Below are 26,180 nucleotides of genomic sequence, written 5' to 3' on the forward strand. Positions count from 1 at the left end.
CTCTGATCATGGCCACCATTTAGATACTGCAAGTCATTTCACTCATAAGCTGCATCCCCAACTACTTCCTCTAACCAGCCAAGTAATAGCCTTTGCTTGTTAGGCTCAATGTACACTGCTTTGTTACCAACCACCCACAGAAACAGGGCCCAACAATTTAGCAAAGTTTAAGGGAAAAAAAAAAAGCAAAGTTAAATTGCCACTTCAAGAGAGACAGATTAGACATGCATCTTCAAAAAGATTTAGAAAACGTACATCTTTAATGGATACATGCATTTGTAAAGTTACATCACACATGGAATTGAAACGCCATCATGATTTGTCCCACTGAGCTGCAGGAGCACCATCCTCAAGGAGGGGTTCACTCTCTGCACCTGATGCTTCAGTCCCATGGCACAAGACCTTGAGCCAGCCAACAAAGCCTGAACCTTTAGGAAACAGGATGAAGTCATAGAGGAGTGCAGCTACAACACCACCACATAGTGGCCCTGCCCAGAACACCTAGAAAGAACAAGGAAAGGGAGCACACCAAGTGTTGGGTTCTGTACATGTTCTCATTCAGCCTTAATCTTAGTCAGGATAAGGGGAGAGAGGCATCTGAAGCCTTTTCTTCTGATCAATCAATCCAGGTGTTGATTTTCTATAAAACAGCAGCTAACAGTCAAGCTGCAAGTCAATTATGGTAATGCACTTATTCCATTGTGTATAGCAACAGCTCATTTCTAGGAACTTATGGCAGATGCACCACATTGCATATTTAAAAAGGAAGTTCCATTAAGCAAGTGTTAAATATTTCCAAGTTCATATGATCAAGTTCTATAGTAACAAGGCCACTCACCCAGTGGTGTTCAAACTCCACAGAGACTAGAGCTGGGCCAAAAGATCGAGCAGGGTTGATGCCACATCCAGTGTAACTAATCTGTTTAGACAAATTGGATTAGGTCAGTGAGGTGTCTGGCTATTCCTCAAATGGAAGGCTTCCAAAAATTAGCATTTTTAGCTAAAACAAAAGACCTACTCCTACAAGGTGAGCCAGAACCACAGAGAGCCCACATGCAAATGGAGCTGAACCAGCCATGTCGTCCCTCCTTTTATCCACTGTCGCTAGGACACATAGCACCAGTTGGAGTGTGAGGAGAAACTCAATTCCAAAGCCTTGTCCTGGACTGACACCATTCAGCTGCAAAGTGAACAGTTAGTTTCAACCACTGGGATTTTGCTAGTCACAAGAAAACCTTGCCCAACACTCTGGGCTGGATGTTTAAACACTAGTGGCCAGTTAACCCTCATACCATTCACAAGGAATGAGCCAGCATTTTGAGAGAGGCAAAAGCCTTAATCAGGCCATTTCAATGGTCTGCTGTTGCACTTAGAACAAGACTACCACAGAGGCTAAAGGAATAATATTGGCAGGGGGGCTTAGCTAGCATGAAGCCAGATATGACAGCAAGAGTATGGTTGAACAGTGGATGGAAGTGGAGTCAGTTGAAGAAAGTAACCCTCAACCAAACCCCTGCTGCCATAACAGGTTTATAAACCTTGGTTTAGTTTGTTCAATAATCCAGGTCATTGAAAAAAATTGGTGCAGTTAGAAGGAGCTCTTAAAGCCACACCCACCCTGTTCAAGGTCAAGCCACTTTTTTGGAGGAGGGGGGCATCACAGACATTATTTGATTCAATGCAAGTATTGTACAGTGTCTTGAATTTTCAGCTAGTGACACTAGTCAGATTAAGTAGAGTTACTCACCTTGTTCAACCCAAGTGAACCTACTACTGATTGTCTCAATCCCATAACAATGCCACTAGCAATCACAGCCCCAGTCACCTGAGCCAGAATGTACCACAATGCCCTGCACATGCTAATCTGGCAGCTAACCAACAAAGCAAGTGTGACAGCTGGATTCAGGTGGGCTCCACTAATATGGCCCAAACTTTGAACCAAGACAGCAATGGCTAGCCCAAATGCTAATGCTACCTTTACTTCCTGATCTGGATAGCTGCTGTTCCCATTCCCAATTGCTGCAGAAATACCACAAAAGACAAACACAGTTGTCCCTATCAACTCTGCAAGGGCAGCCTGCCAAAAACCCAAACCCTGTAGTTCTTTCTTCATTGTGCCCTAATACAACCAGCTAAGCTATTGCATGAGCAGCAGCTTCTGTTATTTCAACTATTTCCTGTGGTACATTCTTCATTGGTCTCTCAATATGATTGGCTAAACAGTTTGTTAGTCTTTCAATTAGCTCTCTCAATTAATCAGGCTTTCCTGCAAATCCATTTCACTCAGAACCACGAAGCAGCTTCTTGTCACTTTTTTTGTGCCCAAAATAAACAAATAATTAGCATGACATGGATAGTTGGATGGAGGTATGGATAAATCCCTACAAATATAAATCACAAATGCTGTATTTAATCATTTATTTAAACATTTATTTGAAGATTTCTTGAAAGACATATTTATTGAAGGATTTGATGCAATATTTTGACCTGGTGTTTAGAAAAAAGAAACATATATAACCCAAGATCAAAGTCTTTCTTTGTTATCAGGAAGGGTTCCAAGTAGAAGCTGGGGACCAATAATTGTCAAATGAATCCTTAAAAAGAAAATGATTATTAAGAATTAAGCATTTGTACTTCACACTTACACAGATAATACACACACTCTGAGGAAAAAGAAATCTTCTTCAAGGGTTCTTCAAGGGTTCACCGGAAAAATAATACTGGAACCTTTTTCTGACGCACACAACCACACACACACATTTAATATTTCTTTGACACATTGTCTGCATTTGAAATTAAGGTTACTGCCTTGTTGCCTCACAGCCACAATAAAAAGGTGTCTTGTCAGGCAGGACTTTCAGCTGGAGGCATCTTCTAAGGATGTCCAAATGACCTTTTAGGATAGCATCAGGGGCGATTTCTCAGAGACAACAAGGGAAGCCGAGCTTCCCCTAAAATTCTCTCCCCAAACTGCGGTATCTACGACGTTGAATTCTCATTAAAACAATAACTTGCATAACATAATATATGCCCAAGATTGTATTTACGTTCATAACTATCCTGTAACTTATTTGAGTGATGTCTGACGAACTTGCAGTTCACTACGAGAATCACCTTTGCTGCCAGGCTGTAACCAGCGTTGCCAGATACTGCTGACGTTTTCCAGCCAAAATATGTTCAAAATCCGCCAAAATGCACTTAAAACCGCCCAATTTGGCAACACTGGCTGTAACCTTTCTTATTTCAATGGGCTCTATGGACTGGCAGCCGGGTATCCGTTGCAGTCTATAAGAGGGCTCTGAACAGCCAATTTTGGCTAGTTGTTATTGGTTAAAATTGACAAAATCGTCACTTACAGGGAAGCCGGGCTTCTCTGGGACTAAACGAGACAGTGGGAGGGGCAAGAAGCTGGCTGATGAAGGATTATTGGAGGTAGTGTTTGAAAGACATGAGGAGGGCGGGCTCTGTACTTCGGCGGCGTCGAGGAACACGGAAGCATGATCAGTCAGTCCCCAGCGGATGTTGAGAAAGTGTAGTCGTGTGCCAAAGTGCTGTCCGACTTTCTTTTCATATAAACGTTTCTTCTCATTGATGTCTCTGTACATTACTCTGTAAATAAATGTAAATATTACTCGTTGTGCTCCGTTAACTTTCATCCATTCAATCAGTTTGATCATTCGCAAATTCACTCGTTTATTACATTTGTAGTTCAATCTGGTTGTAGGCTAGCTTGAGCCTTATTGGGATCTGCAGTGCTAGCTGCTAACAGAAATTGGTGAAGTCTCTGGAAAGCACAACCAGCTAGTATGACAGGGTCACAGACCATTTTCTGGAAAAGGAGCGGAGGGCAGAATTTGTGTATAAATAGTGTGCATCATATAATGTTCATGAATCTGAAGTGTGTATATTGTTCAGTAATGTTAAGAGAATGGTGGGCTCTGTGTTATAGGTTATACCTGGGTATAATATTCAAGGTTCTGTGTGTTGCATAGCCTACCTGGTTATGAATTTCCAGACTGTGTTGCAGAAGATGTTCAAGGATGTGTTGCACAGCTGGGTGTTGTGTTAAAGACTCTGTGTTGCATATCAGGGTATGATGTTCAAGGCTCTTCGTTGAATAGCCAGTGATTTTTGGATGTTTGATATTTTTGATTAAGGATATGAGGCAGGGGCGGCACGGTGGTGTAGTGGTTAGCGCTGTCGCCTCACAGCAAGAAGGTCCTGGGTTCGAGCCCTGGGGCCGGCGAGGGCCTTTCTGTGCGGAGTTTGCATGTTCTCCCCGTGTCCACGTGGTTTTCCTCCGGGTGCTCCGGTTTCCCCCACAGTCCAAAGACATGCAGGTTAGGTTAACTGGTGACTCTAAATTGACCGTAGGTGTGAATGTGAGTGTGAATGGTTGTCTGTGTCTATGTGTCAGCCCTGTGATGACCTGGCGACTTGTCCAGGGTGTACCCCGCCTTTCGCCCGTAGTCAGCTGGGATAGGCTCCAGCTTGCCTGCGACCCTGTAGAAGGATAAAGCGGCTAGAGATAATGAGAGATGAGATGAGATGGGATATGAGGCACTAGCCTGGCAAGCCAGACTATAACATGAAATGTACAAGCAAAAATACTTTCTGCCACTAGGTAGGGTTGTCTAGTTCACTATGCTAATGGGGCACACCTTTCTATGCTTTGATATCCGGCCTACAGGTTTTACGATGAATGCGTAAAATGGGCTTCCCCTGTTTTAAAAACCAGCAGCCGCCACTGGATAGCATTTATGGTAATGCTGTGTAACTAAACCAAAGATCTAGCTAGTTAGGTAACTGATGCCTCACAAATCATATCAAGCTAATTTATTTGCTTTCATTCAAAAAATGTAAATAAATGTGGGGTTACAATGTTTATTTCACATAAACTCTTTTCTAAGCAAAAAACAAAGCCAAAAAAATTATATTTGTATACAAAATCATGTTTCTATGAAGTTTGGTCCACCATCTTTTTTTTTCCTGTTGCTTTTGGGAGCTAATGCACAGATTTATGGGAAATAGGCAGCATCGAGGTTAAATCAATGATGTTTCAACTGGGGGCAATTAACAGGCATCGTATGCTGTGTTCACACTTATACCGGTATGAAAGTGGTATAACTGTATCGATACAAAGTATACCGGTACAGTTTAGTGCATCTGTCCACACTAGCGAGAAATGTTTGCGGTTTTCTTTCACAGTAGTTGAAATGCGCATGCGCGAAATGTTTCCGTGGTTACCGAGTAACTTCCTTCCGAGAATATGGCGGATGAAACAACGTGTGTGTGCTTTTTGTTGTCAGTGTACAGTCTGTATTTCTGGTGGTCATTTATTCAGTCGAAGCGTATAAAACGCGCGAGGCAGTTGAGAAAGAAACAAAGAAAACAAATCTCCCTTTCTCCCCCCTCACTTTGTCCGTCTTTCCTTCTCTTCTCCTCCCTTTCTCTCCCTTTTCCCCTCTTCCTCCTTTCTTCCTCCCTCTTTCCCCCTCCCTCCCTCCTCCTCCTCTCCCTTTCTCCCCCCTTTCTTTGCTCCATGTAGCTCCACGGTCGTTTCGTTTTCGCATGTGCATTATATTTGTATCGATACAGAACAGCTTCATCTGTCCACACTACAGCGAAGCGCTACAGTACCGGTATAGTTGCTATTGTGGACAGGTGTTGCGGTACGAAAGTAGTTTCGTATCGGTACAAAATCCCTAGTGTGGACAGGGTATTAGAAGACCAGAAAAGAGAATTTGATCAGTTTCAAGTGTGTTTTTGCCTCCAGTTCATCCAGAGACTCCTCACTGGACCCATGAATCTAGTATGGAAAGCAGCAGCCTATGGAGTGCTATGCATGGTGGGAGGACTAGGGCTGAACAGAACTCTGTTTTAATGGACACAAGAACACTGGACATTGCTGGATTACACTTTTTCATCATTGACTTTTTAAAATATGGATTTTTATTTTTTAAACGAGTGTAGAATGTTACACTGGCTGCTGGAAGAGCCCGTGGTTCATGGTGGGCATTTGGACATTTCTGGTGTGACCACTCCCACACTGTCCAGGGTTCTGGATTCCTCAGGGATAGTAACACTCCAGTAGCTGGTAAACATCACAGGGACAAACCTATCATGGGTAGAGGACCTGGCAGCATGCACAGGACTGTGATCTCTGCTAATTGTCAATCAGTTATTACATTGCTGGCGTTCCACCCTAACATCTGTGGAGCTTGTTCAGCTGAAGGACTATGAAGCCAGTGAGACCGGTCTTGCAGAGAAGGAAATTTTTCCCCAGCTGAGCATAGCTCCAGACCTAGACAGGTGTGGTGGCCACCTCTTGGATTGCAGAGGCAAGGGGAAATGAACTTTGGGACTATGAGCAAAATCTTTGAGCAAAACCCCAGTCTCAGGTAGTGGACTTCTTCTGGGATGGTCTACACTGGATTCCTGCCCAATGAGGCAGCGGGGCAGGGGCTGGTCCAGTTAGCAAGTAGAACTGCAGTCTTTTGCCTGTTAAATCTTCTTAACAAGGTGGTTCAATGCATATTTGTCAAACAGAATTCAGCGGATTTCCATTCAGGGAATACTCTCTAGATATTTTAGCCTTACATGTGGGGTGCTTCAGGGTTCCTGTTTGGGACCCCTTCTGTTTATTGTATACATGTCAAGGCTATTTGATGTTATAGAGAAACATCGGTCGTAATGTAAAGTGTTACCGAGAAACATCTCCTGGTAGTCCATTGCTTTGCAGATGATATTCAGATTTACCTAAGTTTTAAGCCAGATGGTGAGATAAATCAAGATGCTGCAATGAGGGCAATGTATTGCAGATATTCGTAGGTGGATGACTAGTGACAGGCTCTTATTAAATGATGACAAAACTGAAGTGTTACTGATTGGGTCTACATACCATCTTAGTAAGATATATCTGAATTGTAGTTTGTGTGTCGGTGATAATCATATTAGTCCTGTTACCAGTGCCTGGAATTTAGGTGTCTGTTTTGATGATAAAATGTCTATGTCAATGCATATTACAAAGGCATGTGGCAGTGCATTTATTTTTTATTTGCATAATATTAAGAGAATTAAGAAGTATTTGTCTTGGGAAAGTCTGTGTACACTTGTTCATGCTTTTATTACATCTCGTCTTGATTACTGTAATAGTTTAATATGTGGACTTCCTAATGTACAGATCACTAAGTTACAGCATGTACAGAATGCTGCTGCAAGATTGATCGTGGACATACCCGAGTATTCTCACATAACTATGGCACTTTATGAACTTCACTGGCTGCCTGTTATGCATAGAATTTCTTTTAAGATTCTTGTTCTTACTCTTAAAGCTATTCATGGACTGGCTCCATCATATGTTAATGATCTAATTAGTATTAAGCAAAAGAGCTCATACCTTTCACGATCTAATAATAGTTCAATGTTAGAAGGTCCTCGGGAAATCATGCATAAAACACAGGGTGCTATTCCCTTTACTCACAGTGGTGCTTCAAAGTTTGTGGGCCCTTTAGAATTTTTTATATTTCTGCATAAATATGACCTAAAACATCATCAGATTTTCACACAAGTCCTGTAGGCGCCAGATGTCTATTTTACACATTAGAATATAAAATAAGTTAAATTTCATTTAGATTCTTGATTTCCATAATTCATAATTTAAGATTTAGTATGAGTAAATTCATAAGTAATGTACATGGTTAAAAAACTTGGATTTAGTGTAATTGCACTTTAATGATTAAGAATTAGGCACTGCCACTTTAAGCACGTAGGTGCAATTGTGGCGTGAGGCATTTGCTGATTCATTGGTGGATTGACACGGCCTGAGAAGCCTGGAGTCTCACAGTTTTCTTACCGTGTCGTGTCCTGTTGTGAAATGTCCTGTTCTGTATAGTTTAGACGTGCGTATGCACAAGTCAGAATTTATTTGGAACCTTTTGAATTGTACGTAAATGGAATTCATATCTTTAGTTTGTTAAAATAAAACTGCAAAATGTTATTCAAGTGGAAGATTTCTTTTTTGGATCCTGGAACACGCGTCACCCACAAGACTCCTTATTTTGAACTTAGTTTTTGGAAATTGCCCCTACATCTTTCGTCAGAAACCCCCCCTGCGTTATGTGGAAAAGGAATTTTGGAAAGGACACCAGACTAGTGGGAACCGTGGACTGCTTGGATAACATTAGCAAGGAACTGAAGTTTAGCCATACACGGTGGATGGAAGGTAACTAGCCACGTGTGGAGGAAAGAACGTTCTGGTAAGCTGCAACTAATTTTGGAAGTTTGCCATAATGGATGAAGTTACTGGACAATTAGCTTGTGGAAAAAGAGAATCGAAAATGACAGAGAAGGCTATTGAAGAAAGGCTGCACAGGTTAACTCAACCTAGAAAGGCTAAGCTAGGCCATCTAACTAGCCAAGCTAATCAGATTGAAAGGCTAATGGAAGACGATGCTAACGTGAACACAGTTAAACAGAATCTGTGTTTGGATTATTAAGATTCATTTGGAGAATTGTGCAAGCTAAATGATAGTTTAGAACAATTAATGAATGTGGAAGAATTTCAGAAGGACCAAAGTTATTGGTATGAGCCAAATGCAAGTCATATGCGTGGATTTATTCAACATGTGGAATTGTGGATTAAAGCAGCTGAGGAGTGCGCAGAACAAGCTAGACTCTGTGACGCAAACCTCCATCCCTCTGACAGCGTATCAGGAGCAGTAAGCGTGGGTCGGCTACTGGGAGCAAAGCATCCAATGCTTCCTCAGCGCGCTTTAAAGCAGAAATGGAGAGAGCCACATTGCTTGCTCAGGCAGCAGCTCTTAAACAAAAACAAAATTTAGAACATCAGGAAGCGGAATTGAAAGCAAAAAGGGAAGAATTAGATTTACAAACTGCCACTGCTGCTTCTGATGCAAAATTAAGAGTTTTAGAACATTTTGAAAATGAGCGATCATCACAAGTGAGCCGTGCACGTGCAATGACAATTGAGTCTGGATTTAGTCCATTACCTCTAAGTCAAAATCCAGTCACTAGCACTGAAAATGGGCATGGTAAATTCGTGCCTCTTCAACCTCAGCTTACTGGCACACAGCAGTCTACAGCGAATTTTGCAGCAGACGACCATGCAGTTGAAACACTTTGCAGTGTTATGACTCGTCAGAATACTATAACAGAGTTGATGGTGAAGCAACAGAAAATGATGACTTTGCCACCTTTAGACATTCCTACCTTCAGCGGTGATCCTCTTGATTACAATACATTTGTAAGAGCCTTTGAGCACGGGGTAGAATCCCGCACTGAAAGCCCTAAGGACCGTCTCTACTTTTTAGAGCAGTTCACTTGTGGACAGCCTAAGGAGCTGATAAAGAGCTGCCTCCATATGCAGTCAGAAGAAGGCTACCACAAGGCCAGGCAGCTACTTAAAGAGCATTTCGGAAATGATTACAAAATTGCTGTCGTCTACATGAACAAAGTCTTGAACTGGACACCTATCAAGCCAGAGGATGCAGAAACTCTGAATGCATTCTCACTCTTTCTGACAGCTTGCCGTAACACCATGGCTGAAGTGAGTTACATGGAGGAGCTTGATAATGTTGCGAACTTGAAAGCCATTGTAACAAAGCTCCCATTCAAGCTGCGTGAAAGATGGAGAAACGTTGTATGTGGTGTGCAGGAACAAGGTGACAGGAGAGTCAAGTTTAAGGATTTGGTGGAGTTTATTAATAAACAAGCCAAAATTGCACTTCATCCAGTCTTCGTTGACATAAAGGATAGCACAACTGCTAAAACATCTACAACTAAGCAAAACAATAACAAGGAGCAGAAAAAAGGCGTAATCAAGAAGTCATTCACCACAAGTGCCAAACAGTTGGACAATCAGGAGATAGACACAAAGCCAAAGGAAAACACATTCTGTGAAGACAGCAACACTGATGTGTCTCTTCTGTGATGCTGAGCACACCATAGACTTGTGTAGTAAGCTTAAAAGCAAGCCACATGATGAGAAGATAGACTTCTTAAAGAGCAAAGGACTTTGTTTTGGCTGCTTAAAGCAAGGTCACATGAGCAAATTCTGCAAGGGAAAGGTCAGCTGTCAGGTGTGTTCTCTAACTCATCATACACTGCTGCATATTAACAAAAAGGATACTGCTGCTAAAACAGAGAAGAAGACTAAGAGCAGTGAAACTCAAACAATCTTCAGTGCCTTTATTGCTGCAGAGTCTCAAGGTTGTGAGCTGACTGGGGCTGGGGAGGATGACTGCACACTTGCAATTGTTCCTGTTCAGGTTAAAGCCAAGAAGGGAGATGCGGCAGTGCAGACATATGCCTTCCTGGACCCAGGAAACTCTGCCATGTTCTGTACGGAGGCATTGATGGATGAAGTGAAGCTCACTGGAAGAAAGACCAACATACTACTGAGAACCATGAATGAAGAGAAACCTGTCAGTACTTACGTGGTGTCAGGCCTGGAGGTCAGTAGTTTGTCTGGCGAGGAATTCATTGATCTTCCAGATTTCTTCACGCAAAGGTCAATACCTGTTGGAAAGGAAAACATACCACAGCAGAAAGATCTTGAAAGGTGGACCTACCTTAAAGAAATACACCTACCTCAAATTGAAGCCGACATCGGATTGCTTATCGGAGCAAATGTACCTAGAGCTATGGAGCCGTGGGAGGTGGTGAGCAGTGTTGGTAATGGGCCGTACGCTGTAAGAACTAAGCTAGGCTGGACTGTGAATGGACCTTTGAGGGAAACCTGCAGTCATTCAGACAAGAGAAAGCCAATGAAGACAACAGCAAACCGCATATCAGTGAGCAGTTTAGATAACCTGTGGCTACAACAGTTCAAGGTGGATTTTCCAGAAGGAGGAAAACACGATGAAGTGGAAATGTCTAGAGAGGACCATCAGTTCATGGACATGGTCATGGAATCTGCAAAACTGATTGACGGGCATTACTCCCTATGTCTACCTCTTAAGAACAGATTGGTCAACATGCCAAACAATCGCCCAATCGCTGAGCAATGAGCACACAACTTAAAGCGGAAATTTCTCAGGAATGACTGCTTCAGACAGGAGTATACAGACTTTATGGAAGACCTGATTAACAAGGGCTACACAGTGCAATTGTCGAATGATAAATTGACACACAAGGAAGGGAAAGTGTGGTATATACCGCACCACACTGTATACCTCCCTGTCAAGCAGAAATTAAGAGTTGTGTTCGACTGTGCAGCAACCTATCAGGGCACATCCCTGAACGATCAACTTCTCCAGGGTCCAGACTTGACCAGCAGTCTGATTGGCGTAGTGATCCTATTCAGACAAGAGCCTGTTGCGATCATGGTGGACGTAGAAGCAACGTTCCACCAGATAAAGGTGCCTGATGAAGACTCTGACTTACTCAGGTCCCTCTGGTGGACAGGCAGTGACTGCAATCAAGCTTTGACTGAGCACAAGATAACTGTGCACTTGTTTGGGGCCACATCCTCACCTAGTTGCGCCAGTTTCGCTTTGAGGAAGTGTGCTGAAGATCAGAGTGGGCAGTTCAGAGCTGAAGTGGTTCAGACTGTCCTACAGAACTTTTACGTTGATGACTGCCTCAAGTCTGTCGCTACAGAGGAGGCAGCCATATCAATGTGTCAGGATCTTATGAAAATCTGTGCCAATGGAGGCTTCCGCCTCAACAAATGGGTGAGCAACCAACGTAAAGTACTTGACTCGATCCCAAAGTCTGAACTGACTACAGAAATGAAAACCTTAGAGCTGGATCGTGACGAACTTCCTCTGGAGAGGGCTCTCGGTCTCAACTGGTGTGTTGAGTCAGACATGTTCAAATTCAAGATCACCATTACAGATCGCCCATTCACAAGAAGAGGTCTTCTTTCAGTCATTGGTTCAGTCTATGATCCATTAGGCATCTTGTCACCTGTAGTCTTGCCAGCAAAGACTATCCTGCAAGAATTTTGCAGACTGAAAATTGGATGGGACGACGACTTACCTGAGCATGTGAAGAAGCAGTGGTCCGACTGGCTAACCAGTATTCCTGCTTTGGAGCACTTTTCAGTTGCAAGATGTTTTTAGCCTGAAGAATTTGGAAATTGTGTATTTGCACAATTGCATCACTTTACGGACGCGAGTGAGGATGCTTACGGATCAGTCAGCTACCTTCTCCTGTGCAACGCGAACAAGGAGACACATTGTGCGTTCATGATGGGCAAGTCCAGAGTGGCGCCTCTCAGGCCTCCTACCATTCCCCGGATGGAATTGACCGCTGCTACAGTAGCTGTTAAGATGGATGGTGTCCTAAAAAGAGAGCTACAATCGGATCTTGCAGAATCAATATTTTGGACTGATAGTACGGTGGTACTCCAGTATCTCCAGAACGAGACTACGCGTTTCCGCACGTTTGTGGCAAATAGAGTTTCAGCTATTCTAAAGGGCTCTGATGTGGATCAGTGGAGACATGTCAGCACAGACAAGAATCCGTCTGACTGCGCTTCTAGAGGGCAAAGAGTGGATGAATTCATGAAGAACACTACTTGGGTGTCTGAAGCTGAATTTCTCCACAGTCCTGTAGAGTGTTGGCCCAGCACTCCATTGACCCACACACATCGCTTCAGATGATCCCGAGATCAAAAGGGTCACAGCAAATCAAATAGAAGTGGAAGAGAATGTTACTCCATTCAAAAGACTGATCAACTATTTCTCATTGTGGATCAAGTTGAAAAGAGCTGTGGCATGGTTCCTGAAGCTTAAAGCCTTACTATGGAGTCTCTGTCAAAAGCGTAAAGAGCTGTGTGCAGCCGATGCAGAGAACAGCCTAGACATTGGTCAACAGCTGATCCAAAGTCAGATTGACAGTTTCAAGGCGAGCTTTAGGCATACGCAACTTTCAGTGGAAGAATTGGATCAAGCAGAACTTGATATTATCAAATTCTGTCAAAAGGAGAAGTTCTCAGAAGAGTTTTCAGCTCTATACAAGGGCCAGTGTGAGAAGCACAGTAGTCACTTGTACAAGCTGAACCCTGTACAGTACTTCAGGATGACTGGGCAGCTATGCCAGAAAATAGCAAGCAGCCTGTCATCTTGTTGAGAGACTTTCACATAGCCGATTTAGTCCTCCAACAGATACATAAAGAAACTGGGCACGGAGGGCGCAATCACATGCTCTCTGAATTGCGCCAGAAGCTTTGGATTCCAAGCGCCAACACGGCCATCAGAAAGGTCATTGCAAAGTGTGTGACGTGTCGCCACTTGCATGGAAAGGTTGGAACACAACTAATGGCTGATCTTCCACAAGAGCGAGTGATGCCAGATGATCCACCCTTCACCCGAGTTGGTGTGGATTATTTCGGACCATTCGAGGTGAAGCGTGGAAGAACTTTTTTGAAAACACACGGAGTTATATTCACTTGTTTAGCCATTCATGCAGTGCACATCGAGCTGGTCTCGTCATTAGACACAGATTCGTGCATAAATGCAATCCAGCGCTTCATAGCACGGAGAGGACAAGTAAAGGAGATTCTCTCGGATAACGGGACGAATTTTGGTGCTGCCAATCGTGAGCTGAAGGCAGCCATAGCTGACTGGAACACCTCACAGTTTCAGCATCTGTTCCACCAGAATGGAATCAAGTGGTCATTCAACCCTCCCGCTGCTTCGCATCATGGTGGAGCATGGGAGAGGCTGATAAGATCAATTAGAAAGGTGCTAAATTCCACTGCAAGAGAGCAAATTCTTGATGAGGAAGGTCTTCATACAGTGTCTGTGAAGATTCTCAGTCATCCAGGTCATAGTAAACTGTGGGTGGTAAAAGAGAGCAACTGGAGATGAGCTTTTCATCCATGAGAGGATAAATACCTGATACTCCCTATTAGTCAGACAGAACTGAAGAAGCCTTTCGGATGAGAGGTGAAACATCTTCAAGAATCTTCAAGCAAGTCCAGTTGCTCTCTTTTACCACCCACAGTCTTCATACAGTCTTGTGTGAGGCAGAGTCAATCACCAACAGGCGACCAATCACTAAGGCATCCAGTGACCCGAATGATTTGGAGGCTGTGACGCCTAATCATCTGCTGTTGCTGAAAACAACACCATCGTTGCCTCCAGGATTGTTTGACCAGGACGACCTCTACTCGCGGCGCAGATGGAAACAGATACAATATATGTCCAACTTATTCTGGAAGAGATGGACTAAAGAGTACCTACCTCAACTCCAGGAGCGCCAGCGCTGGGACACAGCATCCAGAAACTTTGCAGAAGGTGATGTCGTGCTTCTAGTGGACGACTGTGCACCAAGAAATTCTTGGATTATGGGCAAGATCATCAAAGCAGTTCCAGACAAGAAGGGTCTTGTCCGCAGAGTTCGGATAAAGACAAAAACTAATGTCTTGGACAGACCCATAATGAAGATTTGTCTGCTTGTGGAATCTGACTGGGCCAGTGGTTAAGACTGAGCCCCTACAATGAGTCATGTGCTGGCAACCTCTGACTCTCTTTGTCTTTCTTTCTTTCTCTCTCCTCTCTGTCTCTTTCTCTTTTTCTCTTCATTCTTCTTTGGAGGTGGACTGATGATGGACTTTATCCTTTGAAAGGTTGATTGAGAAAGCAATGGACATTTAGTGTGCTTATTAATAGTATCTTTTTCATGTGTGAGAAATTGAGGATATTTCTTAATATGGATATTGTTCATGCTGTACTTAGTTAAGAGAAATATGGTAATTGTTCTAGGTATTTTGGTATTAGAACAATTAGGGGCCAGTAATGTAGGCGCCAGATGTCTATTTTACACATTAGAATATAAAATAAGTTAAATTTCATTTAGATTCTTGATTTGCATAATTCATAATTTAAGATTTAGTATGAGTAAATTTCATAAGTAATGTACATGGTTAAAAAACTTGGATTTAGTGTAATTGCACTTTAATGATTAAGAATTGGCGGCACGGTGGTGTAGTGGTTAGCGCTGTCGCCTCACAGCAAGAAGGTCCTGGGTTCGAGCCCCGGGGCCGGCGAGGGCCTTTCTGTGTGGAGTTTGCATGTTCTCCCCGTGTCCGCGTGGGTTTCCTCCGGGTGCTCCGGTTTCCCCCACAGTCCAAAGACATGCAGGTTAGGTTAACTGGTGACTCTAAATTGACCGTAGGTGTGAATGTGAGTGTGAATGGTTGTCTGTGTCTATGTGTCAGCCCTGTGATGACCTGGCGACTTGTCCAGGGTGTACCCCGCCTTTCGCCCGTAGTCAGCTGGGATAGGCTCCAGCTTGCCTGCGACCCTGTAGAAGGATAAAGCGGCTAGAGATAATGAGATGAGATGAGATGATTAAGAATTAGGCACTGCCACTTTAAGCACGTAGGTGCAATTGCGGTGTGAGGCATTTGCTGATTCATTAGTGGATTGACACAGCCTGAGAGTCTCACGGTTTTCTGACCGTGTCGTGTCCTGTTGTGAAATGTCCTGTTCTGTATAGTTTAGACGTGCGTATGCACAAGTCAAAATTTATTTGGAACCTTTTGAATTGTACGTAAATGGAATTCATATCTTTAGTTTGTTAAAATAAAACTGCAAAATGTTATTCAAGTGGAGGATTTCTTTTTTGGATCCTGGAACACGTGTCAGCCACAAGACTCCTTATTTTGAACTTAGTTTTTGGAAATCGCCCCTATAAATCCTAAAAGTAGATAAAGAGAACCCGGTTAAGCGAATGAGACAAAAATATTATACTTGGTCATTTTTATTTTATTTTAATTTATCTAGAAGTTTTCTCTATTTCTTTTCTCTGTTTATCTGTAATGATGCTGCTGGAATCTTAATTTCCCTGAGGGAACCTGCCCAAAGGGATCAATAAAGTTTTATCTAATCTAATCTAATCTAATCTAATCTAATCTAATCTAATCTAATCTAATCTAATCTAATCTAACCCAGTTAAATGAATGAGACAAAAAATATTATATATTGAAGACCAAGGAGCTGGTCATTGACTTTGGGAGGTCCAGACCAAGGTCATGACCAGTTCTGATCGAGGGAGTCGAGGTGGAGGCTGTGGATTCCTACAAGTACCTCAGGCTGTGGCTGGACAGCAAGCTGGACTGGACTTGCAACACCAAACAATTATACAGGAAGGGACAGAGCAGGCTATACTTCCTTAGGAGGCTGCGATCCTTTAATATCTGCAGGAAACTCCTGTGGATGTTCTATCAGTCTGTGGTTGCCAGTGTCCTGTTTTACACTGTGGTGTGCTAGGGGGGCAGCACATCCAAGAAGGACACATCCAGGCTGGACAAACTGATCAGGTGGGCTGGCTCTGTGGTCGGCATGAAGCTGGACTCTCTGGTGACGGTGGCAGAGAAGAGGTCTATGGACAAACTGTTGAACAGCATGGACAATGCCAGTCACCCTCTGCACACTGTCATCAGCAACCAGAGGAGCCTGTTCAGTGACAGAATGCTCCTTCCCAAGTGCAGGATGAGCAGACTGAAAAACTCCTTTGTCCCTCACGCCATCAGACTGTACAACTCCTCTCTGGGGGGGAGGAGGGGTTACAGGAAGACAGAGGACAGGAAGGAGCAGTAGCATAGCCTAACAATAAGCAATACCGGACAATGTGCAATATAATGTGCAATATAAAGTGCAATGTCTCTCCTGCCGCCCCCCCCTACACACCTTTCCCCCCTCTCCCCCCTTCATCTCTTCCCCATATCTTATTCTTTTTATATTTGTATATGTAAATACTTAATTTATATTAATTTATCTCGAAGTTTTCTCTATTTCTTTTCTCTGTTTATCTGTAATGATGCTGCTGGAATTTTAATTTCCCTGAGGGAACCCGCCCAAAGGGATCAATAAAGTTTTATCTAATCTATCTAATCTAATCTAACCCAGTTAAATGAATGAGACAAAAATATTATACTTGGTCATTTATGTATTGAGGAAAATGATAAAAAATATTACATATCTGTATGTGGCAAAAGTATGTGAACCTTTGCTTTCAGTATTTGGTGTGACCCCCATGTGCAGCAATAACTGCAACTAAACATTTCTGGTCACTGTAGAACAGCTTCAACTCTGGGATGTTGGTGGGTTTCCTCACATGAACTGCTCGCTTCAGGTCCTTCCACAACATTTCAATTGGATTAAGGTCAGGACTTTGACTTGTCCATTCCAAAACATTAACTTGATTCTTCTTTAACCATTCTTTGGTAGAACGACTTGTGTGCTTAGGGCCATTGTCTTGCTGCATGACCCACCTTCTCTTGAGATTCAGTTCATGGGCAGATGTCCTGACATTTTCCTTTAGAATTCGCTGGTCTCATCTCATCTCATTATCTGTAGCCGCTTTATCCTTCTACAGGGTCGCAGGCAAGCTGGAGCCTATCCCAGCTGACTACGGGCGAAAGGCGGGGTACACCCTGGACAAGTCGCCAGGTCATCACAGGGCTGACACATAGACACAGACAACCATTCACACTCACATTCACACCTACGGTCAATTTAGAGTCACCAGTTAACCTAACCTGCATGTCTTTGGACTGTGGGGGAAACCGGAGCACCCGGAGGAAACCCACGCGGACACGGGGAGAACATGCAAACTCCACACAGAAAGGCCCTCGCCGGCCCCGGGGCTCGAACCCAGGACCTTCTTGCTGTGAGGCGACAGCGCTAACCACTACACCACCGTGCCGCCCAGAATTCACTGGTATAATTCAGAATTCATTGTTCCATCAATGCTGGCAAGCCATCCTGGCCCAGATGCAGCAAAACAGGCCCAAACCATGATAACTACCACCACCATGTTTCACAGATGGGATAAGATTCTTATGCTGGAATGCAGTGTTTTCCTTTCTCCAAACATAGTGCTTCTCATTTACAACCCCGATTCCAAAAAAGTTGGGACAAAGTACAAATTGTAAATAAAAATGGAATGCAATAATTTACAAATCTCAAAAACTAATATTGTATTCACAATAGAACACAGACAACATATCAAATGTCAAAAGTGAGACATTTTGAAATGTCATGCTAAATATTGGCTCATTTGAAATTTCATGACAGCAACACATCTCAAAAAAGTTGGGACGGGGCAATAGGGTTGTTTTACAATCAGGGTACGCAAGCTAAAAATCACATTTAACACTTATTATCTTCAATATCAAAAGGCTTGACTAAATAAACTTGGTTGTTTATTGTAGCCCTGTGATAGCTCTATTTACCATGCAAAAAAAAAAAAAATTGGTGATAACGTTATTTTTGGTGAATGTATGGCAATATATGTCATATTTAGCAAAATTACTTGTGTCATTTAGAAAAAAGTGCTTTTTTGACCACAGGTAGCTCCAAAAGGGATGCACTTAAATCATTCTTTACACCATAAAACAAATATTTGGTTCCATATCATTGGAAACATAGTTAAGTTTTAATGTTGAATGACAGTAAGTTTTCAGACTATTTTGGTCAAATTAGTATGTAATTGTGTCAAAAAAAAGTCCTCTCTGAGACAGCTAATTTTTCAATATAAAATAACACATCTAAAATTATTATTTTCATCCTAAAATGTGGTCAAGATATTGGGACATAAATATTAGAGACAACTAACACAAAGCTTATATTTAAAAGCACTATGGAAGTAGTGGATTCTGAATTGTCAAAAAAATTTCCTCACCGAGAATCACTTCATTTGTTTCTCCCAGCCCTGCTTAAAGCTACACTTAATCTTGTTATAATACAAACTATTACACATGCCTATCTGTTCTTTAACTTGTCCTTCACTTAAAAACTGGTACAAGAACCAGTTTGAATCAATTTGAATTTTGGACCCCTGTGACACAAACTTTGTACCCTGATTGCAAAACAACCCAATAAGAGTCTGGAAAAGTTAAAGGTACAAAAAAGGAACAGCTGGAGGACCAAATTGCAACTCATTAGGTGAATTGGCAATAGGTCATTAACATGACTGGGTATAAAAAGAGCATCTTGGAGGGGCAGCGGCTCTCAGAAGTAAAGATGGGAAGAGGATCACCAATCCAGCTAATTCTGCGCCGACAAATAGTGGAGCAATATCAGAAAGGAGTTCGACAGTGTAAAATTGCAAAGAGTTTGAACATATCATCATCTACAGTGCATAATATCATCAAAAGATTCAGAGAATCTGGAAGAATCTCTGTGCGTAAGGGTCAAGGCCGGAAAACCATACTGGGTGCCCGTGATCTTCGGGCCCTTAGACGGCACTGCATCACATACAGGCATGCTTCTGTATTGGAAATCACAAAATGGGCTCAGGAATATTTCCAGAGAACATTATCTGTGAACACAATTCACCGTGCCATCCGCCATTGCCAGCTAAAACTCTATAGTTCAAAGAAGAAGCCGTATCTAAATATGATCCAGAAGCACAGACGTCTTCTCTGGGCCAAGGCTCATTTAAAATGGACTGTGGCAAAGTGGAAAACTGTTCTGTGGTCAGACGAATCAAAATTTGAAGTTCTTTATGGAAATCAGGGACGCCGTGTCATTCGGACTAAAGAGGAGAAGGACGACCCAAGTTGTTATCAGCGCTCAGTTCAGAAGCCTGCATCTCTGATGGTATGGGGTTGCATTAGTGCGTGTGGCATGGGCAGCTTACACATCTGGAAAGACACCATCAATGCTGAAAGGTATATCCAGGTTCTAGAGCAACATATGCTCCCATCCAGATGACGTCCCTTTCAGGGAAGACCTTGCATTTTCCAACATGACAATGCCAAACCACATACTGCATCAATTACAGCATCATGGCTGCATGGAAGAAGGGTCCAGGTACTGAACTGGCCAGGCTGCAGTCCAGATCTTTCACCCATAGAAAACATTTGGCGCATCATAAAACGGAAGATACGACAAAAAAAGACCTAAGACAGTTGAGCAACTAGAATCCTACATTAGACAAGAATGGGTTAACATTCCTATCCCTAAACTTGAGCAACTTGTCTCCTCAATCCCCAGACATTTACAGACTGTTGTAAAGAGAAAAGGGGATGTCTCACAGTGGTAAACATGGCCTTGTCCCAACTTTTTTGAGATGTGTTGTTGTCATGAAATTTAAAATCACCTAATTTTTCTCTTTAAATGACACATTTTCTCAGTTTAAACATTTGATATGTCATCTACATTCTATTCTGAATAAAATATGGAATTTTGAAACTTCCACATCATTGCATTCCATTTTTATTTACAATTTGTACTTTGTCCCAACTTTTTTGGAATCAGGGTTATAAACCAAAAAGTTCTATTTTGCTCTCATCTGTCCACAAAACATTGTTCCAATAGCCTTCTGACTTGTCCACGTGATCTATAGCAAACTGCAGACGAGCAGCAATGTTATTTTTGGAGAGCAGTGGCTTTCTCCTTGCAACCCTGCCATGCACACCATTGTTGTTCAGTGTTCTCCTGATGGTGGACTCATGAACATGTGTGTGCATTTGGGTAATTGAGTGATCAATCTCATTAAATCAGTCATGGAATATCATCTCATCTCATTATCTCTAGCCGCTTTATCCTTCTACAGCCGGGTTTTTCAACACTGGGGTCGCGACCCCACGTGGGGTCGCCTGAACTTGCAATGGGGTCGCTTGAAATATCCAGAAGTGGGAAAAAAAATACTGCTAAAAAAAAATAATAATTGTATGAATAATAATACTATCAAAAAAGTATTACCATCGATTAAAACGCCACACACACACACTTAAACGAACATACATGATCGATATGGATTTTTTATGTAAATTCGTTCAAATGACTGCAATGATGGCACGAAGATAAGCCCACTTCAGTTTACGCGCTTGACTAAATAACTGAACGGTAGCCAGTGCTGCCCACACAGCCTTGCTAGCGTCAGTCACAGCTATTAGCCTACAAGTGCAACAAAAAAATGGAATGATTTCTTCGTCCGCCCGACACTACAAAGAGCAGACAAACAACACCTGATGAACATGAACCAAAAACAAAAAGGCTGAGAAGATATGACGAAAGTTTCTTACAATTTGGATTTACCAGCATGCTGGAAAGAAACGAGGAAAGGCCGAAGTGTCTTCTGTGTTCGGCCGTGCTGTCTGCGGAGAGTCTCAAACCCAACAAGCTGAAAAGGCACTTTGAAACAGTGCACAAAGAACATCTCGGTAAACCCCTAAGTTTTTTTGAAAAGAAATGTGCTGAGCTTAATCAGCAGCGATCTTATTTCAAAAAGGCTGCGACGGTGAGTGATGGGGCACTGAATGCATCGTTTGAAGTTAGCTACCTCATTGCGAAAACCAAGACCCCACACACAATCACAGAGACGCTAATTATGCCCGCTGTCCTCAAAATGGCAAAAGCAATGGGTGAGGAGGAGGTGGGAAGAAAATTTAAAGCGATACCTCTGTCTGATAATACAGTTAAGAGACGAATCGATGCTATTGCCGCTGACCAGGAGAGCACGCTAGCAGAGAAACTCCGTGATTCCCCAGCCTATGCTCTTCAAATGGATGTAAGCACCGAAGGCAAAAATGCCCACGCATTGACATTTGTTCGATTCTTAGCAGAAAATGCCATTCAGGAGGACATTCTATACTGCCTGCCTCTTCCCGAGCATGAGACTGCACAGGCAATGTACGATGTTCTTCAGGATTACATGGAGAAACAGAATTCCCTGGGAGAATATGGTGGGATTTTGCACAGACGGGGCTCCGTCTATGGCCGGACGGCGAAATGGTTTGAGGATACTTGTCATTCAGCGAGCACCATCTGCACTGTGGAATCATTGCATGATTCATCAGGAACAACTGGCATCTAAAGAACTGAGCGCGTCCATCGCAGGCATCATGCAACAGGTGGTAGCCATGGTGAACTACATCAAGCCACATCCTCTGCGAGCACGCCTGTTCGCAAAGCTATGCGTCGATATGGGCTCTGAATATGAAGATCTGCATTTTCACACAGACGCCCGGTGGTTGTCGAGAGGCAACACATTGGAGCGGTTTTTCAAGCTGAGAAACGAACTGTTGGCGTTTTCAATGGATGTGAAAAAAAACGATTTCGTTGACTTTCTCTGTGACCAGCAGAAAATGTGCCTCCTTGCATATGCCACGGACATATTCAGAAAACTTAATGAACTGAACACAAGCATGCAAGGAAAAAATAAGAATGTCATGCAGATGAGTGATCAGATTGATGGATTCAGGGCCAAAATCACACACTGGAGAGGAAGTCTTGCAAAGGGAAACTTCACGCATTTCCCCCAGTTAAGTCAGTTTTTGGAAGACAACAGCATCGACAAGTGTTCTACAATGGAGATGTGCAGCCACCTGGAATGGCTTGAGGAGCACTTCGCCACATACTTTCCAGATGTGGATATGTCAAAGTTTGAATGGGTGAGGAATCCATTTCACTGTGATGTGAGCGCAGTGGACCTTCCTGCCACCGCGATAGAACAGCTGATTGACATGTCTCGTGACAAAATGCACCAGCAATTACATTCGCGTGTGCCAGTGGAAGAATTCTGGTTTGGAGCCAGAGAGGAGTACCCCGAGATCGCACTGCGTGCTTTGAAACTGTTGGTTCCTTTCAGAAGCACTTACCTTTGTGAAGCTGGATTTAGTGCACTTGTCTGTATGAAATCAAAGTACCGCTCGCGTTTGGATGTTACGTCAGAGATGAGATGCGCACTCTCTACCACAGAACCGGACTTTGAAAGGCTGCAGAGAAGTGTGAAGGCTCAGACATCTCATTAGATGTGGTGAGTGGAGAGACTCTTTTACATAGTTCCATTTTTGTGAAATTGAAAGATATGTGATGAAAATAAAATGTGAGTTTGTGCAATAAACTGGTTACTCTGTATTTACAACACAGTATAAAACACATCAAACACTAATTAAAAAAAAAAAATGTCAGTGGGGTCGCCAAAAATGTACGAGGTCAAAATGGGGTCACAAGCCAAAATAGGTTGGGAACCTCTGTTCTACAGGGTCGCAGGCAAGCTGGACCCTATCCCAGCTGACTACAGGCGAAAGGCGGGGTACACCCTGGACAAGTCACCAGGTCATCACAGGGCTGACACATAGACACAGACAACCATTCACACTCACATTCACACCTACGGTCAATTTAGAGTCACAAGTTAACTTAACCTGCATGTCTTTGGACTGTGGGGGAAACCGGAGCACCCGGAGGAAACCCACGTGGACACGGGGAGAACATGCAAACTCCACACAGAAAGGCCCTCGCCGGCCCCGGGGCTCGAACCCAGGACCTTCTTGCTGTGAGGCGACAGCGCTAACCACTACACCACCGTGCCGCCCATTAAATCAGTCTCATATTAAATTTGAAGGTTAATAATTAAATTGAATCAGTCTCATTTGAATCGTCTAAATTGAATCACTCTAAGTGAATTATTCAAGTGAATCATTCAAGTGAATCACTTAAATTATTATGATCACTTACCATATTACATAACTTATATGCACCTTTCTGAATTCTTTGGAGATTGGGCAACCTCGAGTATATTATTGGAACACAAATAAAACACACGGGCGGCACGGTGGTGTAGTGGTTAGCGCTGTCGCCTCACAGCAAGAAGGTCCTGGGTTCGAGCCCCGGGGCCGGCGAGGGCCTTTCTGTGTGGAGTTTGCATGTTCTCCCCGTGTCCGCGTGGGTTTCCTCCGGGTGCTCCGGTTTCCCCCACAGTCCAAAGACATGCAGGTTAGGTTAACTGGTGACTCTAAATTGACCGTAGGTGTGAATGTGAGTGTGAATGGTTGTCTGTGTCTATGTGTCAGCCCTGTGATGACCTGGCGACTTGTCCAGGGTGTACCCTGCCTTTCGCCCGTAGTCAGCTGGGATAGGCTCCAGCTTGCCTGCGACCCTGTAGAACAGGATAAAGTGGCTAGAGATAATGAGATGAGATGAAATAAAACACACAGTTTCAATAATAAATTAATTTATTATAACAAAGATAAAAATGGATAATAGCAGATGGAATACATACAAATGGTGAGGTGTGTGTGTATGTGTGTGTGTGTGTGTGTGTGGGTATGAGAGGCCTTGTGTGGGTGTGGCCCACACAAGAGAATTAGCTTTGTGTAGCTAACTCCACGTGTGTTTGTGGGGGAGGAGTTGACCACGTGGCTAGGCCTATGGCCTAGCAAAAGAAAGAAGCTAGCGTGGAATGCTAACTGAAGTGTGTTTGGCCATGTGGTGAAGGCCTAGATTAACCTCGTGTGGCTAAGCTAAGACAAAGGAATGCTAGCTAGCATGTGTTTGTGTATGTAAGCAACTGATTAGCTTTGTGTGCTAACTAGACAAAGGAAAGCTAGCTAACGTGCTTTTGAGGCCGTGTGTAAGGCCTAAACGTCCTTTGGGGACAATACCGTTATCTCTGGATGTTAATAAGATAGAAGAATTAGCCGTGGCAGCTAATCCACTAGCTTTATAACATTACCAAATTCACTGAAATCTTGATGAGATCAAGATGTGTGATAATGAAATTAAGGATATTAGTAAGGAATAAAGAAGCATGCACAGCCTATCTAATAACACAATTGAGAGATTAAACAAACAGAACAATTCAATTCGACATGCTGCGTGTCTAATAGTGTAAACAAAACCTTCCTGAGTTTAAATTCACACTGTTTCAATAAAAGCAAATTCCTAAGACTAGCTTAATTATGCCCAAATGCCAAAGTCTTACTTAATATCCTGCCTTTAGCAAGATATGAAGAGATGTTCGCCACTGGAGCACGTGAGTCGCTCGTGTAGAAAGCGTAGAGAACTTCCTGGTCCGGCTCGTGATGAAAAGAAAGTCTCTGATCAAAATAATGTGCACAGCGCTTCAATCAGGAGGAATTCTGGTCGCTCCCAATTATAAATTAAATGCCCTGAGCTGCAGTAGTACATACGTAAGGAATGAATGAAAAAATGGTTGTAACTCACTGAGTTTAAAATTGTGCTATTCTGGATTTTTACCGTGGCCAGTGGTAAACAAGAAATCGCGCTAACTTGTGGATCTTGCAAGAAAGAAAGAAAAAGACATCTTTTTTTTATTTGCCCGGCGGAGCGGGCGATTCCCTCTGTGTCTGTGTAGATCACGGCACCAAAAGAGGAGGAGCTGAGCGCTTCAGGGTCTCTTATGCCTTCCTGTAGGAAGTGACGTAGATGATCCTGCCCCGGCGTGACGCAGGTCAACACGGAAGTGGGCTGATGGGAAATGTAGTTTCTTAAAGAGACTGTGAAGGTACCTACAAACATTAACATTAGCCAATGTGAGAGAGGTCTTCAGTTGCTTAGAAGTTACCCTGGGGTCCTTCATGACCTTGCCGACTATTACATGCCTTGCTCTTGGAGTGATCTTTCTTGGTCAACCACTCATGGGGAGGGTAACAATGGTCTTGAATTTCCTCCATTTGTACACAATCTGTCTGACTGTGGATTGGTGGAGTCCAAACTCTTTAAAGATGGTTTTGTAGCCTTTTCCAGCCTGATGAGCATCAACAGCGCTTTTTCTGAGGTCCTCATAAATCTCTTTTGTTCGTGCCATGATACACTTCCACAAACATGTGCACTTATTGCTGCACATGGGGGTCATACCAGATACTGAAAGCAAAGGTTCACATACTTTTGCCACTTACAGATATGTAATATTGGATCATTTTCCTCAATACATAAATGACCAAGTATAATATTTTTGTCTTATTCGTTTAACTGGGTTCTCTTTATCTACTTTTAGGACTTGTGTGAAAATCTGATGATGTTTTAGGTCATATTTATGAAGAAATATAAAAAATTCTAAAGGGTTGACAAACTTTCAAGCACCACTGTGAGTAAAGGAACTAGCACCCTGTGTTTTATGCATGATTTCCCAAGGACCTTCTAACATTGAACTATTATTAGATCGTAAACAGTATAAGCTCTTTTGCTTAATACTAATTAGATCATTAACGTATGATGGAGCCAGTCCATGAATAGCTTTAAGAGTAAGAACAAGAATCTTAAAAGAAATTCTATGCATAACAGGCAGCCAGTGAAGTTCATAAAGTGCCGTAGTTATGTGAGAATACTCGGGTATGTCCATGATCAATCTTGCAGCAGCATTCTGTACATGCTGTAACTTAGTGATCTGTACATTAGGAAGTCCACACATTAAACTATTACAGTAATCAATACGAGATGTAATAAAAG

General features: G+C 42.8%; 1 protein-coding gene across 1 annotated transcript; it reads right to left on the reverse strand.

Moving 5' to 3' along the window:
- Positions 1–312: 312 nt before the first annotated feature.
- On the reverse strand, positions 313–2,113 carry LOC132887179 (aquaporin-1-like). Its single transcript, XM_060922653.1, has 4 exons — positions 1,748–2,113; positions 1,019–1,180; positions 839–919; positions 313–501 (listed from the first exon to the last, which is right to left on the reverse strand). The coding sequence occupies exons 1-4, from the start codon at positions 2,111–2,113 to the stop codon at positions 313–315; spliced, it is 798 nt and encodes a 265-aa protein (XP_060778636.1).
- Positions 2,114–26,180: the final 24,067 nt, after the last annotated feature.

This window comes from Neoarius graeffei, chromosome 5 (assembly GCF_027579695.1).
Source record: "Neoarius graeffei isolate fNeoGra1 chromosome 5, fNeoGra1.pri, whole genome shotgun sequence".
In the NCBI taxonomy this organism is placed as follows: Eukaryota; Metazoa; Chordata; class Actinopteri; order Siluriformes; family Ariidae; genus Neoarius; species Neoarius graeffei.